Source organism: Oncorhynchus tshawytscha, linkage group LG05, assembly GCF_018296145.1.
Source record: "Oncorhynchus tshawytscha isolate Ot180627B linkage group LG05, Otsh_v2.0, whole genome shotgun sequence".
Lineage (NCBI taxonomy): Eukaryota > Metazoa > Chordata > Actinopteri > Salmoniformes > Salmonidae > Oncorhynchus > Oncorhynchus tshawytscha.
This window is the reverse complement of record NC_056433.1, coordinates 77832796-77852488: the sequence shown is the minus strand read 5'-3', so window position 1 is coordinate 77852488 and position 19693 is coordinate 77832796. Positions and strand designations below refer to the sequence as shown.

General features: G+C 45.2%; 1 protein-coding gene and 1 pseudogene across 5 annotated transcripts; both read right to left on the bottom strand.

Moving 5' to 3' along the window:
• Positions 1–5840: 5840 nt before the first annotated feature.
• Positions 5841–19475, bottom strand: LOC112251374 (transmembrane protein 125). 5 transcript variants are annotated; one of them, XM_042322398.1, is made up of 5 exons: positions 18496–19475; positions 16861–17214; positions 16369–16507; positions 15891–16096; positions 5841–9395 (listed from the first exon to the last, which is right to left on the bottom strand). In XM_042322398.1, exon 5 carries the CDS (start codon positions 9108–9110, stop codon positions 8430–8432), a length of 681 nt encoding a protein of 226 aa, XP_042178332.1. In that variant the 5' UTR covers positions 9111–9395; positions 15891–16096; positions 16369–16507; positions 16861–17214; positions 18496–19475; the 3' UTR covers positions 5841–8429. The 5 variants fall into 5 exon arrangements, 4 of the variants coding, with proteins under 4 accessions (XP_042178332.1, XP_042178333.1, XP_042178334.1 ...); XM_042322399.1 differs by lacking the exon at positions 16861–17214; XR_006083477.1 differs by lacking the exon at positions 5841–9395 and adding an exon at positions 13282–15785 and having other exon boundaries at positions 16369–17214.
• Positions 19476–19545: 70 nt separating this feature from the next.
• LOC112251629 overlaps positions 19546–19693 on the bottom strand; it is a 26328-nt pseudogene continuing 26180 nt past the window's right edge.

Genomic DNA, 19693 nt, shown 5'->3' with positions numbered 1-19693 from the left:
GACACATGACCTGGTAGTAGACCAGTGTCAACATGACTGAGAAGACACATGACCTGGTAGTAGACCAGTCTCAACATGACTGAGAAGCCACATGACCTGGTAGTAGATCAGTCTCAACATGGCTGAGAAGCCACATGACCTGGTAGTAGATCAGTCTCAACATGGCTGAGAAGCCACATGACCTGGTAGTAGATCAGTCTCAACATGGCTGAGAAGCCACATGACCTGGTAGTAGATCAGTCTCAACCTGACTGAGAAGACACATGATATGGTATGAAAACCAAAACAAAACTAAATGGGAAATATTATTGACATTACATTGCACTTTTCACTGGCTGTCCCTCAGGTTGTGGCAGGAGGACACATATTTGGCTGCCAAAACTGCACATTTTGGCTTTTCACCCAATAAATATTCAATTTTTTTTTCATCTTTTACAGTTTGAAATTCTTTGTACTGAATGCTAATTTTGGGAAAGAAATATTCTCTTGGGTCTGAGTATTTGTCACAGTGTAATAGGAAATGCAGCTCTGTCTCTACCTCTCCCCTGGAGCAGAGTGAGCACAGCATGTCCTCTCTGGGCAGCCAGGTTTGTCTGTGACGACCGGTCTCTATAGCCAGACTGTGCTCACTGAGTCTGTACCTAGTCAATGTTTTCCTCAGTTTTCTATCAGTCACAGTGGTCAGATAGTCTGCCACCATATACTGTCTGTTTAGAGCCAAATAGCATTGAAGTTTACTTAGATTTTTTGTGGTGTCTTTCCAATAGGTGATATATTTTTCTTTTTGTTTTGTGATGATTTGGTTGGGCCAGATGTTCTGAGTGCTGTTCTGAGGCTCTATGGGGTTGGTTTGGGTTGGTGAACTGAGCCTCAGAACCAGCTGGCTGAGTGCTGTCCTGAGGCTCTATGGGGTTGGTTTGGGTTGGTGAACTGAGCCTCAGAACCAGCTGGCTGAGTGCTGTCCTGAGGCTCTATGGGGTTGGTTTGGGTTGGTGAACTGAGCCTCAGAACCAGCTGGCTGAGTGCTGTCCTGAGGCTCTATGGGGTTGGTTTGGGTTGGTGAACTGAGCCTCAGTACCAGCTGGCTGAGTGCTGTCCTGAGGCTCTATGGGGTTGGTTTGGGTTGGTGAACTGAGCCTCAGTACCAGCTGGCTGAGTGCTGTCCTGAGGCTCTATGGGGTTGGTTTGGGTTGGTGAACTGAGCCTCAGTACCAGCTGGCTGAGTGCTGTCCTGAGGCTCTATGGGGTTGGTTTGGGTTAGTGAACTGAGCCTCAGTACCAGCTGGCTGAGTGCTGTCCTGAGGCTCTATGGGGTTGGTTTGGGTTGGTGAACTGAGCCTCAGAACCAGCTGGCTGAGTGATGTCCTGAGGCTCTATGGGGTTGGTTTGGGTTGGTGAACTGAGCCTCAGAACCAGCTGGCTGAGTGCTGTCCTGAGGCTCTATGGGGTTGGTTTGGGTTGGTGAACTGAGCCTCAGAACTAGCTGGTTGAGGGGACTCTTCTCTTGTTTCATCTCTTGACATTGTAGAGCTGTGTGATGGAATAGTTGTACAATTTGATGGCTCTTTATCTATTTGAGCAAGGAGTTTCCCCCCCCCCCAATTCTGCTCTACATGTGTTATTTGGAGGTTTTCTTTGCACTTGCAATACATTCTTGCAAAACTCAGCGTGCAGTATTTCGATTGGATGTTTGTCCCATTTAGTAAATTCATTATTAGACAGCAGACCCCATACTTCGCTGCCATATAGAGAAATTGGTTCTATAACTGATTGGAACATTTTGAGCCAGATTCTAATTGGAATTTCGATTTTAATGTTTCTTTCAATGGCATAGGATGCTCTTCTTGCTTTGTCTCTCAGCTCATTCACAGCCATGTGAAAGCTACCTGTGTTGCTGATATTTAGTTCTAGATACGTGTAGTTTTTGGTGTGTTCTAATAGAACTGTGTCCAAATAGGATTTATATTTGTCATCCTGATTTCCAGATCTTTTTTGGAATATCATAATATCATAGTTATTTTTTAGATTAACGGTCAGAGCCCAGGTCTGACAGAACCTGTGCATATGATCTAGACGCTGCTATAACCCCTCTTTAGTGGGAGACAGTAGCACCAGGTCATCTGCGTACAGCAGACCCTCCTTAGTGGGAGACAGTAGCACCAGGTCATCTGCGTATAGCAGACCCTCCTTAGTGGGATACAGCAGCTCCAGGTCATCTGCGTACAGTAGACACTTGATTTCAGTGTTGTAGAGGGTGAGACCAGGTGCTGCCGATTCTTCTAATGTTTTTTCCAATTCATTAATGTAGATGTTAAATAGTGTTGGACTTATTGGGCAGCCCTGTTTCAATCCACGTCCCTGAGATAAGAAGTCTGTTTGCTTGTTGCCAATTTTAACCGCACATTTGTTTTTAGTGTACATTGATTTAATAACATAATGTTTTCCCTCCAATACCACTTTCTATTAGTTTATAAAAAAGACCTTCCTGCCAAACTGAAACAAATGCTTTCTTGAAGTCTACAAAACACAAGTAAATTTTGCCTTTGTTTAGGTTTACTTGTTTGTCTATTAGTGTGGAGGGTGTAAATGTGGTCTGTTGTACAATTGTACGAAATTATGTAGTCTGCTATTTATGATACTGCAGAAAATTTTCCCCAAGTTGCTGTTAACTCACTATAGGTATTTTCCCCGATATTTGAAACCAAGATCACACCAATCTATAAAAATGGAGACAAATTTGACCCAAATAATGAGTATAGCAATTTGAATTTGTGGTCTGTATTATTTGATCATTTCATTTAAATTACCGTCAGCTCCACAGGCCTTTTGGGGTTGGAGAGTGCATAGTTTTTCCCAAAAATGTCTTCTGTCATTGGGGTATCCACAGGATTCTGATAGTCTGACTGCTGATTCAAGGATTTGTAATTTTTCTTGTATATATTTTTGTTCTGGCCACATATCCCCATTTTGGCAATTCCTCATGATGAGGTTTGTTTAATTGATTCCAATTCTCCCAGAAGTGGTTTGATTCTATGGATTCCTCAGTTCCATCCAGCTGATTTCTAATGTGCTGTTCCTTTTTTGTTCTTAGGGTGTGTTTGTATTGGTTCAGTGTTTCCCCATATTGACGGCAAACATTTTTGTTGTCTGGTTCTCTGTGTTTAAAAAAAAATAACTTTCTGAGATTTCTCCAATCATTATCAACCAATTTTCATAATCTATCTGTTATTTCTGGTTTGCTCTTATGTTTCTTTAGATTAGCCAAGGAGGCTAATTCGTCAAATCTAGTTTATCTAAGTTTATGTTCCAAACAGCCAAATTTACACCTTCATTGCTGTAGGAGAATGTTAAGGCTAAAAGATTGTCCAGGAGAGATTGTATTTTTTGGCTAATAATTGCTTTTTGGTAGATGTCTGTACTGTTTGCACTTCATCTATAGGCCTGTTTAGTACCATGTCATTTATTGCTTCATGGTTGGGTTCCGCTCTTCTCAGATACACTGTGATTTTACTGTGGTCTGAGAGAGGTGTTAGTGGGCTGACTGTGAAGGCTCTGAGAGACTCTGGGTTTAGGTCGGTGAGGAAGTAGTCTACAGTGCTGTTGCCAAGGGATGAGCTGAAGGTGTACCTACCAAAAGAGTCCCCTCTCAGCCTACCATTGACTATGTACAGACCCAGTGTTCGACAGAGCTTCAGGAGCTGTACTCCATTTTTGTTTTTCACTTTGTCATAGTTGTTTCTGTGGGGGTATGTGGGGAGGGAAATGTTGTTGCTTCCTGGTAGGTGTTTATCCCCATGACTGTTAATAGTTCTTCTGCTGTTCTAGCATTCAGGTCTCCACAGACCAGTACGTTGCCTTGGGCCTGAAAGTGACTAATTTCCCCCTCTAGAATGGAGAAACTCTCTTCATTGAAGTAAGGTGACTGAGGGGGAAATGTATGACGCACAGAGGAAGATGTTTTTATCGGTTAAGATAGCCTCTTTGTTGATTTTTAACCAGATAAGAATTCTCCTGTTTTGAGTTATACCATATTAGCATTCCCCCTGAGTCTCTGCCCTGTTTGATTCCTTTTAATTTAGTGGATGGTACAATTATCTCCCTGTAACCTAGTGGACAGCCAGTGGAAACATCACCTCTGCACCATGTTTCCTGTAGTACTACAATACCAACATCATCAATTTCTTTCAGGTAATCTGTGTTTCTGCTCTTTAGCCCAAAAGCAGAGGAATTCAAGCCTTGTAAATTCCAACATGCAACGTAAAAAGATTTCACAACTGTTTTTTCTTTACCTTCAAAATGCTATACACTCACAATCCAGCAAGAACTATTAAAATAGGATTTTTCAATTAATGTAAACTCTTATTATGCAAATGTGATTTGTTTATAATTTAAGATAGCATTTGTGTCATGCGACTTGCGTGGATGTAGTGTGAGGATGGTGGAGTTCTTGTGCTCATCTTACCATGACCCTCGGCCTATCACGTGAGCATAAAATACTCAGCATTTGTTTAATGTCACTCATTTGATTGGTGGAGGCTGGGCCAGTTGCTCCTCTCACAGACTGTGCATAGCTCTGTCTGCAGGGTTTTGGCTCCTCCAGGTGTGGGTCTGCGGTGGGGGGTGGTAGGCCTCATCTGGTTGGGTCTGAAGCTGGTGTGGTCTGTGCCGCGCTGGCGGTGGTGGGCATTGAGGTTGGTGGTGCTGTGGCCGTGGCTGGGGGGGGTCCAGAGTTCTGGTCCGGGGTGTTATCTCGGTGGGGTGGAGATTGCTCCGCTTTTCCTGTTTTGAGAGATCGGGTTGCGGTTTAAAGCAACGTCCTTGAGAGTCTTGGCAAGGATGGGGACTGTCTCCCTGTACAGGTGAACATGGTCATAGAGACAGTCCAGATCGAGGGTGGGATGGTGAGCCAGGTGTACATTGGGTCGCAGGGCACAGTCCAGATCGAGGGTGGGATGGTGAGCCAGGTGTACATTGGGTCCCAGGGCACAGTCCAGATCGAGGGTGGGATGGTGAGCCAGGTGTACATTGGGTTGCAAGGCACAGTCCCGGGAGAGGCTGGCGTTTATTCTTTGGATTGTGGAAGGGTGGAAGTCCTTCCTCTGTAGAAGGGTTGACACCAAGATTCCTTGAGTTGGGGAAGATTGCAGAGGCCTTCTCAATCACTTCCCGTAGTGAAGTCGTCACCCTCTTCTGATGAGCACGCAGGTCGTTGCTTCCGGTGTGTATGACTATGTGGCTTGGCGACCCGAGCTGGGCCTTATCAAGCAGCTCCATGGCACTCTGCGTTGTTGGCACCACATCTTTCTCGTTTTGTGTCTAGGGAAAAATGTATTCTCCTGAACAAACTTCTCATTTGAGTCCATCAACAGGACCATGTCAGCCAGTGTTTATTCTGGACTGGAGGAGGTAGTGGGGGCTGGTGGGTGTTGGAGCTGGGGTGTGGCTGGTCGGTGCCGGTGCTGCTGTCAGTTGGAGGCTGTTCTGTGGGCTGGGGTGAGGAGTGCAGCAGGCAGGGCTAGGGAGGCCTGGCTGGTTGAGCTGGGCTCCTCTGCTGTGTGAGGGCAGGTTTGGGGAGGCCTGGCTGGTTGAGGTGGGCTCCTCTGCTGTGTGAGGGCTGGTCATAGAGTGGTGATATAACTGCTCCTGCAGCCTGTCCTCCTGTCCCCTTTCTCTCCTGCAGCCTGTCCTCCTGTCCTCTTTCTCTCCTGCAGCCTGTCCTCCTTCTCTTCTGCAGCCTGTCCTCTTTCTCTCCTGCAGCCTATCCGCTTTCTCTCCTGCAGCCTGTCCTCTTTCTCTCCTGCAGCCTGTCCTCTTTCTCTCCTGCAGCCTGTCCTCTTTCTCTCCTGCAGCCTGTCCTCTTTCTCTCCTGCAGCCTGTCCTCTTTCTCTCCTGCAGCCTGTCCTCTTTCTCTCCTGCAGCTCCTCTCTTAGTGTGGTCAGATTGTACTGCTCTGCCTGTCTTTTTGGAGCTCTCTCACCTCCTTTGTTAGATCAGCCAGTTCTCTCGAGTCCGTCTCTCTCTTGCTGAACCTCTTTCAGCTGTCCTGCTCTGTCCTCACCTTGGTTAGGAGCTCTTCTAAGGTGTGGATGTCTGGCTACTGTTTGCTCACGCTCACCCTGAGCAGGACAACCTCCCCCTCTAGTTTGGTGAACTCACCCCTCATGGCAGCCATGGTGGTGAGGAGGGCCTGAGCCTGCTCTGCACTGAGGGGGTCGCTCTCCTCCTTGGGCGTGTCCTCCACTTTGATGGGAAGAGAGTTGCTGGATGTGCCTTTTTGGGTGGGGAGAGTGGGGGTGATGGTGGTGGAGTTTCTCTCTCTGCTCTCTCCTTAATGGTCTGAAAGTCTGTTTCAAACAGCCTAAGGTTACTTTGCCCCAGTCTTGTAGAGGTTAATTGTTATCATGGCGCTGTCAGGGTCATCTGTCTATTTGACTTTCAGCTTTCACCCATTACAGATTCCTTCTTTCTTTATGGATGGGTAGTGAGAGCAGACTGCTGACCGCCATGCATTTGGTTGGTCAGGGAGAAATATGAGATTACTCACATTATTGTTTTTGTAGAGGTCTGCGAAAAAGATTTCTGGCCTCCCCTTTAGTAGTTTAATTTTTTTTTTTTTTAAAGCTTTCATCCTTGTGTCAATTTTGGCCTCTGGAGAGTAGAGAATGGACTCAGCGCTGAGGGGGAGTGGGGACATGGTGCTTGTGGGCTCTGCTACTACTGCTGCTCTGTTTTTCTGCACCATTGCCTTGGCAACCGGTTTTGTTTGTCTGCTGCTGTTGCTAGCTAGCTCTAATTTAGCTCAGAAACTGGAAAAAAAAGTGAAAAATCTTCACAGCAAAAATACAGAATATGTTTAAAGTTAGAGTCCGCGCTCCTTTTTGTTTACTCACTCAGTTTGATCATTTGATGTAGTTGTATTAACTCCCCTTGCTAGGTTTGTTCTAGCTAAATCTTTCTGGCTAGCATGTTAGCCTGCTGGCTAGGTTTTTGTGGTGTAGCTAGCTAGCGAGTCAAGACTTCTTAATTTGAGGCGCAAAGTGACTTTTTTCTATTCTGATTAAATATTGAGTTGTTCATCACTTCTTGTCTTGAATTATTTTTTAGATTTGAGTGTCTCATTCTAAAAACAAAAAAAAATGAAATAAATCAGGAGCTCACGTTGAACATCTCTGTAGCTCTTTCTCTCTCACCGTCTGGCTTCTCTCTCATCACTGTTTGTGGCTGTTGTCTCTCTATCATACGTACACAAACATACCTGGCACCACCTAGAAGGCATGTCCATAGCAGTGCACAGCAGAGACCAAGAACAGTCCCTTGTCAATTAGGGATTGCACGCTGTACTGGCTCATTGCACAGTCACTGCCGATGCTGTGTGTGTGAGAGAGAGTGTGGTAAGGGTGAGCCGTACTGGGCGATGCCAGCCCTTTTACGATCCACAGTCTGTCCATTGTCCGAGTGCCCAACCATCAGTACAACAACAATGGCCGCCTCAGTGACCCCTATTGTCTCTGAGCAACAGGCCGCTCACATGCACTGCCTGATAAGGAGGTGCGAGGGCCAGACACACACAAAACACACAGCAACTTAAATCCAAGAACAGCATCCAAGCACATAGACGCTTTGTTTAATGAAACCACATTGTACCCTTTAACCATGGCAACAATGCAGGACGTTCTCCTCAGATTCTTGGTAAGCGTTGCAAAGCAAAGTGAGTGATGACACAGCTTGCTTATGGAGGTCTTTGACCACCCAACACTGCTGTAAACCTGTGACATGAAAAGGTGACTAAATGTGTCATTGATCACTTTGATTAAGTTTGGAGATGCTGGGTACATTATTCTATGATATGATTATTCCTTACAGCAGCTTTTTCACCTGCTGCTTTGTAGTGGATGATATTATTATTATTACATTGGACACATTCTGAATCATTATCTCTGCACCGTGTTCAGTGTCCGGTGTCTGTGCAGTGTCACTGGGATTCTCTTCATTCCACATCATAGAAAGGTGCTCTGCTGGGCTCATAAAATGGCCCATGCTTGAACCATAAAAATATCATGTGTTGACACAGCTCTGTATTCCTCATGGTATTTCATGATCCTGCAAAATTCCATTGTTTTAAGAACCACAGGGGTGCTCAATGAACAACTCAATGAACACATAGTGGCTTTCCAAGATGGCCATTATGCTAAAATGCCATTTTCAAATGTGATGTCCATTGGTCCCTCCCTGACAGCAAGGTGGATGTGGCCCACACATTCAGAACAAACGTGGCCCAGAAACTACAAGGCCACATACCTCAAACCAGAGCTGGCCAATAAGCTCCAACCCTCCCCCAGTGCGCATCTCCCACAGATCAGATCTAGTCCATATGAGTGTCGCAGTCATCTCCTGTCTGGGCTACCTGTCCCATCCTATGTCTCTGGTGGTCAGATGAGGTTAGCCAGGCTAGAGGTGGTCTCCCTCCTACCCTGGTCCATGTGTCGTCCAGAGATAGTGAACAGCCCCACAGCCCTGTCCCTAAACCTCTGGCCCGGCCTGGTCCTCTCCAGCAGCATCACCACCCCTGTGTACACCCCTACCCCCACTACCGCTGCCCCCCCTCCAGCTAACAACACCACCCCAGAGATGTACATATCGTTCAGGGCCACGCCCGGCTGGGGCATGTGGTGCTCCAAAGCCAGCTTCAGCAGCACAGCCCCACAGACCACCAGACACAGCCCCGTGATGAGCACTACTAACAGATCCGACAGCCCTCCGCTCTTAAGGATATCGATCCGCCTGCGACTCCGCACACAGTTCATGTCCTGCACGGCCGAGCTCAGGAGCTGTTTGAGGAGGACGGCCAGGGCTAAGAGACACAGGGCCATGCCCGCTCCCATGCGCCAGTCACTGGAGAAACTGGTGGTGGTGGAGAGGAGAAGCACGCCACCCAGGCCGCAGCCCAGGATGAGGAGGACCGCCACACAGTAGCACAGCAGAGACTTGGCCGGGTCCCGGAACCACCACAGCTCCACCTGTTCATCCAGAACACTGCGCTGGATCTGAGCAGGGTCGGGACCGGCCGGCTGGCCACCCCGCGACGGAGGGAAGTCCTCCAGCTCTGGCATCCTGATCCTCCCAGCCTGACAGACACGCTCACCAGAGAACTCTACCAGGACACAAGCTGGATCACTGGAACTCTCTCTGGAAATCTTGAGTGGATCTCAATAGAGTCCTCAGTGAATCACAGCAGATGGATCACTGGACACCTCACCGGATCACAGTTCCTTCTCACTTGATTACAGGTCCTCTTGGTGGATCACAGGGTCCATCAGGTAGTCCACTGCACTCTGAGAGGATGTCCTGTCACTGAACCCTCAGAGCTCAGGGACCAAATGCAGCCTGATAGATACCTGGGGAGAGGAGAGACAAGGGACATTAGAGCCACCTGACATGCACACACGCACACACACGTTGCTGAATATGCGATCTTTAAAGCAGGGCTCTAAATATTAGAGATCCTGCCATATAACAGAGGTATCCTGCAGAGAGAGGTGTTTGAACTGACTGAAAACATAATGCTGAATATGCAACCTGAAAACCCCTCTCCCTTCTTAGACGTGTGTGTGTGTGTGTGACAGAGACAAATAACATGAAATAGAAGTGTGTTTCTGTGTTTGAGTGTGTGTGTGTTGTTTATTAGATTAGCAGCTGATAGTGTCCTAGCATCTTTATGGTGTACTCCTGTATGTAGATCAGCACCCCATAGGCTGGTTTAGCCACCCCTCGTCGGCTAGTTTAGCCACCCCTCGTCGGCTAGTTTAGCCACCCCTCGTCGGCTAGTTTAGCCACCCCTCGTAGGCTAGTTTAGCCACCCCTCGTAGGCTAGTTTAGCCACCCCTCGTAGGCTAGTTTAGCCACCCCTCGTAGGCTAGTTTAGCCACCCCTCGTAGGCTAGTTTAGCCACCCCTCGTAGGCTAGTTTAGCCACCCCTCGTAGGCTAGTTTAGCCACCCCTCGTAGGCTAGTTTAGCCACCCAGCTCTCGTCCTGTGTTGTGTGCCACCTCCTGTTTATTCCCCTGCGAGGTGATATTTCTAAGATGGCAGCGCAATGCTGACTACAGCCCCCCTCACAACAGGGCTCAAGTATGACTCCTTTTATCAATGGTCTGTCCCTGTAGTCCCAGCGACTCTCAAGGTCAGGGCACAGACAGCTTGTCTTTAAAAGTCTGACAGCCCCTTTACTATCAAAGTCAATAGCGCGAGCCGAGGCACTGAGCGAGGCGAGCACAGAGCAGCAGCAGCACTCTGACAGGAATTACAACTGTCCTCTAACAGACCTGGTCTAGTCTGCTGACACAAACAGAACACTACTAGTCAGTCTGAGCCTCCAAGCGGCAGGTTGAGCTGAGTCCTCATCAACACACAGGGATCATCACACTGAGATATGACACACAGTACAGCTGAGTCACAAGGTGTTCACATTAGGTGTGAAGTGAAGGGATACTAAATAACAGAGCGCATTGCGTTTATTGGACTCCCGCTTCTCCACGCCGTTTCAGTTCATAATTATGAGGTGGATGTGTATACGAGGTGTACAGTGTGTGTATGTGGGGGGTACAGTGTGTGTGTTGTTGAGTCACTAATTAAATCCCAGCAGGTTTGGACCTGATGCCACTGACAGGTATAACAGGAATAGAAGGCAGTAATTGAGGTGACATATGAGCTGGATGAAAACAATAAAAACACACACACATATATAATTGGCTTTTCTCTCTCATACCAAAACACACATTTTTCTCTCTCTCTCACACACACACACACACACACACACACACACACACACACACACACACACACACACACACACACACACACACACACACACACACACACACACTGAGCGATTAACAAAAACATTTTCTGATTATTAAACAACTATTTGATTGACGTTGGTTCAATTACTTGAATTGCCCAACATAATCCAAACCAAGTCCACTTAGTTTGGTTTTCTTGTGAGTTCAACGTGCCATTTCTCTAGTGAGAAATCCTATCAAGCACGAGAGACATCAAAATCAAGAACGAACTGTGAGATGCTGTAGGGAGTTTTCGTAGGCAAATATTCAACCTAGTTCAGCACAGAAAACGTGGTAATTACCTACCGGAGTTGGGGAAGCTACTCTGAAAATATAGTTTGCCAAGCTACCGATTACTTCACACTGAAAGACATTAAGCTACACTTAAGAAAAATATAGTTCACTTCACTAGAGTTACTTTTAAAAAGTAGTTCACTACATCCAAACTACACTACATGGCTAAAAGTATGTGGACACCCCTTCAAATTAGTGGATTTAGCTATTTCAGCCACATCCGCTGCTGACAGGTGTATAAAATCGAGCACACAGCCATGAAATCTCCATAGACAAACACTGGCAGTAGAATTGCCCATACTAAAGAGCTTAGTGACTTTCAGTGTGGCACCATCATAGGATGCCACCTTTCCAACAAGTCAGTTCGTCAAATTTCTGCCCTGCTAAAAGCTGCCCCTGTCAACTGTAAGTGCTGTTATTGTGAAGTGGAAACTTCTAGGAGCAACAACAGCTCAGGAGCGAAGTGGTAGACCACACAGACAGCAGCCGCACACAAGCCTAAGATCACCATGTGCAATGCCAAGCATCGGCTGGAGTGGTGTAAAGCTTGCCGCCATTGGACTCTGGAGTAGTGGAAACGTGTTCTCTGAAGTGATGAATCACCCTTCACCATCTGGCAGTGCGAAGGATGAATCTGGGTTTGGTTGATGCCACGAGAACGATACCTGCCCCAATGCTGTAAAGTTTGGTGGAGGAGGAATAATGGTCTGGGGCTGGTTTTCATGGTTCGGACTAGGCGCCTTAGTTCCAGTGAAGGGAAATCTTAATGCTACAGCATACAATGACATTCTACATGATTCTGTGCTTCCAACTTTGTGCAACAGTTTGGGGAAGGCCCTTTCCTGTTTCAGCATGACAATGACCCTGTGCACAAAGCGAGGTCCATAGAGAAATGGTTTGTCGAGATAGGTGTTGAATAACTTGACTGGCCTGCAGAGAGCTCTGACCTCAACCCCATCGAATGCCTTTGGGATAAATTGGAACTCCGACTGCGAGCCAAGCCTAATCGCCCAACATCAGTGCCCAACCTCACTAACGCTCTCATGGCTGAATGGAAGCAAGTCCCCACAGCAATGTTCCAACATCTAGCGGAAAGCCTTCAGAGAAGAGTGGAGGCTGTTATAGCAGGAAAAAGGGGACCAACTCCATATTAATGTCCATCATTTTGGAATGAGACGTTCAACGAGTAGGTGTCCACATACTTTTGGTCATGTAGTATGTACAGCTCTGGAAAAAATGAAGAGACCACTGCAAAAGTATCAGTTTCTCTGGTTTTACTATTTATATATGTGTTTGGGTAAAATGAACATTTTGTTTTCAATGAACTACCTACAACATTTCTTCCAAATTCCAAATAAAAATATTGTCACTTAGAGCATATATTTGCAAAAAATTGCAACTGGTTAAAATAACACAAATAATGCAGTGTTGTCAGACCTCGAATAACGCAAAGAAAAGAAAATGTTTTATATTAATTTATAAACAACACAATACTAATGTTTTAACTTAGGAAGAGTTCAGAAATCAATATTTGGTAGAATAACCCTGATTTTCAAACACAGCTTTCATGTGTCTTGGCATGCCCTCCTCTCCACCAGTCTTTCACATTGATGTTGGGTGACTTTATGCCACTCCTGGTGCAGAAATTCAAGCAGCTCTGCTTTGTTAAATGGCTTGTGACCATCCATCTTCCTCCTGATCACATTCCAGAGGTTTTCAATGGGGTTCAGGTCTGGAGATTGGGCTGCCCATGACAGGGTCTTGATCTGGTGGTCCTTCATCCACATCTTGATTACCTGGCTGTGTGGCATGGAGCATTGTCCTGCTGGAAAAACCAATCCTCAGAGTTCAGGAACATTGTCAGAGCAGAAGGAAGCAAGTTTTCTTCCAGGACAACCTTGTATGTGGCTTGATGCCAAAGGTGATTCAACAAAGTACAGAGTAAACGGTCTGAATACTTATGTAAATGTTATATTTCCGTTTTTTTGTGTGTTTTTTATTTAATTTAGATTTGCTAAAACGTAAAAAAATAAAATAACAATTGCTTTGTCATTGTGGGGTATTGTGTGTAGATTGAGGGGAAAAAAACAATTTAATCAATTTTAGAATAAGGTGGTAACATAACAAAATTAGAGAAAGTCAAGGGGTCTGAATACTTTCTGAATGCACTGTGTATATAAATAAATAAATTGCATCTATGATTGTTGAAGATGTATTCAATGATCACACCAATGATAGAAATGTGATTCAGTACATTTTGATGGGTAGTGCAAGTGTATAGCCCACAACAGTGTAATGTACTGTAAATTACAAGCTCCTGTTTTTCTAGTCCTTCCGGTTCTGACCTTTTGCCTGCCCTGACACTGAGCCCGCCTGCCTGACCATTCTGCCTGCCCTGAAACTGAGCCCGCCTGCCTGACCATTCTGCCTGCCCCCGACCTCGAGCCTGCCAGCCGCCCTGTACCGTTTGGACCTGATTATGAACTCTTGCCTGTCCTCACCCTGCCTCTTGCCTTTCCCTCGCTATTAAATAAATATCAGAGACTCTAATCATCTTCCACCTGTGTCTGCATCTGAATCTCGCCTTGTGTCATTATATACTCATTATATTTCACAGTAACCTTATATTCGGGATCAATGGTTGTGTGGTGAAAGATGTCTACAAACAAAATGAATGCACAAAGTTACAACTGTGACTAATTTGGCGTTTTGTACAACAAATGTATCAAATTCACCACAAGCTTGTGAAAATAGTACCAAAGCGATTAAAACAAACTGTAACAGAATGTGCAATTTAGCTATTAAACACAACTATATTTCAAGTGAGAATTAGGCAGGTCTGATGACAAAAATGAAAATAAATTCTTCCTTACTTCACCCATATTTTATTTTAGCATAAAAAGAAGGGTGTAGTTTGTTGTTAGCGACACCGCAAAACATTTATTAACTACTCAAAACACTACCAAGATTTTGAATTTAGCTCAACCACCACCAGGCTACTGCAAAATTACTAATTGAACTAAATGTAGTTCACTACTCCCCAACCCTGTTAACTACAATGACCAGAATCTATTTAGCCTATTCTTCCTGGAGCTGCACACAGACTGCATGAGAGAGGAATGTACAACACAGCAACAACAGAGATAGACAGTTTGGGACATATAGCTTTACTAACCGATTGACAGTTGTAGCAGACAGCTCTGCAGCATGGGCAGCTGTGGCAACCCAATGATCAGGGGCTACCCTTTTTCGCTAGCTAAAACTGGGGAGCTTGGCTCGTTGGGGAGCACAGGGATAATGCTAGATGGTTGTCTGGCTGCTACTGCCTGAGCAGAGATGAGATGACAACTTTAAGAAATGAAAAAATGAGATCATTAAATAAAAAATGTAGTAATATATTAAAGGAATGTGAATTCATTATTGTTAATAAGTGCTAAGCAGTAATTGGCAGTCACATCATGGGGCTCATTCATTGCTTTATTCTGTGTTGAGACAATTGAATGTTCTCAATATATTTGGCTTTGGAATTTCAATTCAAAAGCTCTGAAATTATTTCAAGCTCATATTTCATAATTAATTTTAAAAAACTAATATTTTGTATTTATCGAAACCAAAATTGAAAAACGTGATTATTTGTTTTAAACCGAACCGACCTAAAAAAGCACTAATCGCTCAGCACTAACCCACACACACTCTCTCTCTCTCCTCATTCTCCTCTCTTGTTTAGAGGCTTTCTGCCTGCTCTCTTATCAGAGCTGATAGGACCTCTCCTTCACATCAGAGATACCAGAGGCCTCATCATAAAAACCTTCATCATCCTCTCCTCTGTGTGAGCTATTCTCTAGTCTGTCTCTTCTGTATTTCGCAGACAGGCACAGAGGCAGACAATGACTTCCCCCAAACGTCTGCAGCACCTAGCAAGGTTGATGACGGTTATATGCAGAGCAGCATATTTCAGTTAATGCAAATTTGCTCTGTGATAATGATGATGAAAACCCACAGATAATCGTAAAACCTTGAGAATCAGTTAGTAAGACCTCTTTTCGGTTCAGTTTTTTAAAAGGTCTGAAGGTCGGTCTGTTGGTCGACTCGACAGAGGAGCTATGCTTTATGGACACTGTATTCCCTATGTTATTTGGCCCTGCTGAATTCATCCCACCAAGTCATTAGTGTCTCATTTTATGTTGAAGTTCTGTTCTTTTAAAATAGGAATTTGCCATTATAATCAGTCTGTAGATCAATTATTCATGGGTTCACATAAGAACAAAATAAACAAAATGGTAGTTGTTTTACTTCTGACAGGAGGAGATGAGAGCCAAGGGAGCCAGACAGTTGCAGAAGCTTTGCTTTGATCTGCAGTCAAACGGCTGAAACGGCTTGTCCCTACTTCCTCTCTGCAGGGTTTGAACCGACACACCACTCCCTCCGATCAGCAGGTGTTTAAAGAGGGCTTTAGAGCTACCAGCAGTACTGAGGGGTCCCTTTAATAATTCATCCAGGCCTGAGAGCCCAGGCCAGCCAGCAGGGAAAGAGGAGCAGTCCCCGACAGGATGGAGTTTCATTGGCTTTCAGTAAACTGATGTCACGTTCCTGCACTGGTCCTGGTCCATCAGCACATTCTCATACAGTCCAAGCAGGCATGGAATTGGACGCCTACAGAAAAAAGTCTGGTCGTGTTGAAGTCTCACAGGCAATGAGTTAGCTTACTAGGACACAAACGGGGTCCTCGCCTTGGTCCTGTTGTGTGAATGTGTTTACCTGAGGCCCTTGGAGAGGATGTGTGTCCAGGAGTTGCCGTGGCAACAGTGCCTCCTCCTCTTCCTGTTCATCGGTGACGAGAGGGGTCAGGATTGGCACCATCTGTTTTTGCGCTGGGCATCAGTGCCAAGCTCCATGGGGGCCGGGAGCCTGGAGCTGCTAGGAGCTGGAGGCAGGCAGGCGTCTGGGGATGAGGCTAGGCAGGGCTGGATGGAAGAGTGGCGGGTGGAGAGAGAGAGGTTCTGAATGGTTCATTATTCAGGCGGTATCTATGTTCCTGTCACAGTCCAGCCAGTCAGGGGCCTCGGGACCCTCTCTGTGGCCAGGCACGGTGAGGGGACAATTGGCAGACACACCAACTCAGTTGGGCTTAATGCTATTTTAATTGTGGACTGTGTGCTTGATAGCAAATACTAATACAACTAACAGCACAAGGAAACACTTGTCTCCCACGCTGTTCTCCCCCCTGGTCCTGTACCTGATGTTGTTTTCAATCTCTCTTCAGCAGGACCTAGTGATGTTGACGGTGATGTTACTACCCCTCTCAGCTTGCACTGACTCCCTGCCGAGACCTCAGCCACCTGGCTCTACAGTAGCTTGCCTGCATCAGTCACAAACTGGATGGAAAGAAGAATAGAATATAGATAAGAACAGAATTGGAAAAAAAACAGAACACCAACATAATCTAAAGCGAGTCTGACATTTTTTTGCACATGACTTTTCATTTGCATACAGTATTTTCCTCCCTTGAATGCAGACTGTTTCCTGTCCTTGATGTGGTTTTGCTGATAGTTTCTCCTATAGATGCCCACTCGGATGTACACTCTCCTCTCTGTAGTGGCCAGCCTGAGCCTGCCTGCCTTCATTGAGCACAGCTCCAATATTAAAACCCTAATCAAATCACCAATTAACATGCACTCGCGTCCCCCTTGCCTCGCTCCATTCTGCTGACGACAATAAACATGTTTACCTTTTGTTGTTCGCCATTATTTTTTTTATTGTATGGGTTCGGAGGCGGCCTTCAACATATTCAAACATCCCTGCTCTGTGAGAAACAGGAGCCTGGATTCCAGATAGAACCTGATCCTCACAGGGCTGGGTTCCAGATAGAACCTGATCCTCACGGGGCTGGGTTCCAGATAGAACCTGATCCTCACGGGGCTGGGTTCCAGATAGAACCTGATCCTCACGGGGCTGGGTTCCAGATAGAACCTGATCCTCACGGGGCTGGGTTCCAGATAGAACCTGATCCTCACGGGGCTGGGTTCCACACTCTCGCTCCTTCTGCCTCTCTCTCTCACACTCACCCTCTCTCCTGCACTCTCTCAAATACATCAAACACATGGTTTCCTGGCATTATTATGAGCCATCCTCCCCTCACCAGCCTCCGCTGGCACACACATGCATGCGCTTACTCACACATTCACTCCATCCCTCGTTCCCTCACTCGCCTTTTAGTTTATTGGTGAGACTATGTTATGTATATTGATCATGAGATAGCAGGGAACGACAATGGAGAGGTCACTCCTAGGTATAGTTATTTACTGTTACACAAGTATATGCTAGATGGATTTTTCACAACATCACTGACTTGTGTTTTATATGGTATATACAAGTGGAAATAGCTACAACAGTGTTTAGAGGCCAACACTAACACTTGGGTCCAAAACTTAAGGTGTAATATTGGCAGGAACTAGTTACAGTATAGGAAATCCTGGTTGGCCTGAATAAATAAAAAAAACTGGACAGTTCAGTCCTCCACAAAACCTGTTACAACCATTCTGTCTGGCAATAAAAGGTTCATATTTATTCAGCTATTCCAGTCTTTACAGCTTCACAAAAATGTGTCTGAAAATAGATTAAACTATAATTGTGTTATTTGCATGATGGTTGTAAGAATAGTCAGGAGTATGTTTTGGTTTTTAAATACATTACTGTTTTTTTTATGCAATGTTTAATATATCTTATGGTCAAGGGTCAAGTCAGGCTCGAAAATATGAATTAAAACTTCAGTCAAACAGCCAATAACCATGATCAAACTTCTGGAAATGAATACCTTCACGGGGGGTAAGTGACCAATTTCCCACTAAATGTTGACAAATTCTAAAATTACGAGCTTCACTGTCCTTTCATGGGAGATATCTATCAGAAAATATGCTTAGAGGCTTTAAGAAAATACAAAGGGCTATTTGTATTCAATGTGGCAACTGCAGTGAGCTAAACTCTCCAATGTAGCCTACTCTGGCTCTATGGGATGATTGTCTCAACAGTATGGTGACATGGTTACAACAAACATACAGCAACACATTACCTATGGCTGTCATACGTAACACTGTCATAATGCTATATGACACTGTCATATGATGACCTGTCATGAGGACAGATCACGACACGTTATGACAGTAAACTAGGCTATTTATATTCAGCTCAAATTATCTTGCTTGATAATTCAAATAAGTAGCTAGCCTAGAACCGAACTATAAAAGGTGGAACAATGTCAAGAAAGTTATTTAGCCTAGTCACCTTCAGGTGGCTCGGCTTCATCAAATCGAGTGTGTGATCCATGCACTGTCTAGCATTTGTATTCTGTCTATATGCTGTTTACCTGTGCGTGGTGCTGGCACATTCCCAGTCGCTATTCATCCTCGAAACGGAACGACTCCACAAATCTCCGTTCCTGCGCCGGGAGGTATTTCCAAATCCAAACCATATGCCGCGCGTTTGGTGCGTGAAAGGACGGTTTGAAACAGTATAGTCTCAATAATCAACATAATTCTGACTAGACTGACTACCTTTCTCCGATGTGGAGCCTCCGATGGTGATTGTGTGTGCCTCTCGCGCTCACTGAACCGTGCGCAGGTCTAGCGGACTTTCCCGGTTGCAGGTGTGGTCACCGCACGCAGAGGCGACGCTGGTTGGGAGGGGAAAGCGCATCAGTAGGCTACAGAGCAGCGCGCGACCTTTCGCTGGCGTCCCATGGGGAAAGCCCGCGCGCCAGCCTTAAATTATAAACACTTCTCATGAAGGGGATGTGCGCCGTTGGGATAGCACCTAGCAGACAGACAAAATAGATTTGCCCAGTACTTTTTAAAGTCTAGAGAATGATAGGCTTACCGTTTTTGCCACTTCCCATTATTATGGTGATAATACGAAGGAATATCCTACCAGTTGACAAACAGGTCCCGTAAAAACGCACGCACACGCATTAATAAAACACAAATATGCTAGCCTACTGACAAGCCATTAGGAGTAGACTGTTTTGCATGCACAACAATGTCAATTGTTCTTGTTAATTAATAGTTTGTCATAAAAAAATCCATAATTTCCAGTCTGACAATGCTTTGATTTGACCCTGCCAATAACACCCTCCATTCACTTTTGGAAATCTCAATCTCATTTAAAATATATATATATATATATATTTATGTTATATTAACCCTCAAATATGAATTGTTTTCCTTTTTATTTACAAGTCCCTTAAAATTGATTTGGATGGAGGGGTTATAAATTGGTTTGGATGGAGGGGTTGGGGTGGTTATAAATTGGTTTGGATGGAGGGGTTATAAATTGATTTGGATGGAGGGTTGGGGGTTATAAATTGATTTGGATGGAGGGTTGGGGGTTATAAATTGGTTTGGATGGAGGGGTTGGGGGGTTATAAACTGGTTTGGATGGAGGGGTTGGGGGTTATAAACTGGTTTGGATGGAGGGGTTGGGGGTTATAAATTGGTTTGGATGGAGGGGTTGGGGGGTTATAAATTGATTTGGAGGGAGGGGTTGGGGGTGGTTATAAATTGGTTTGG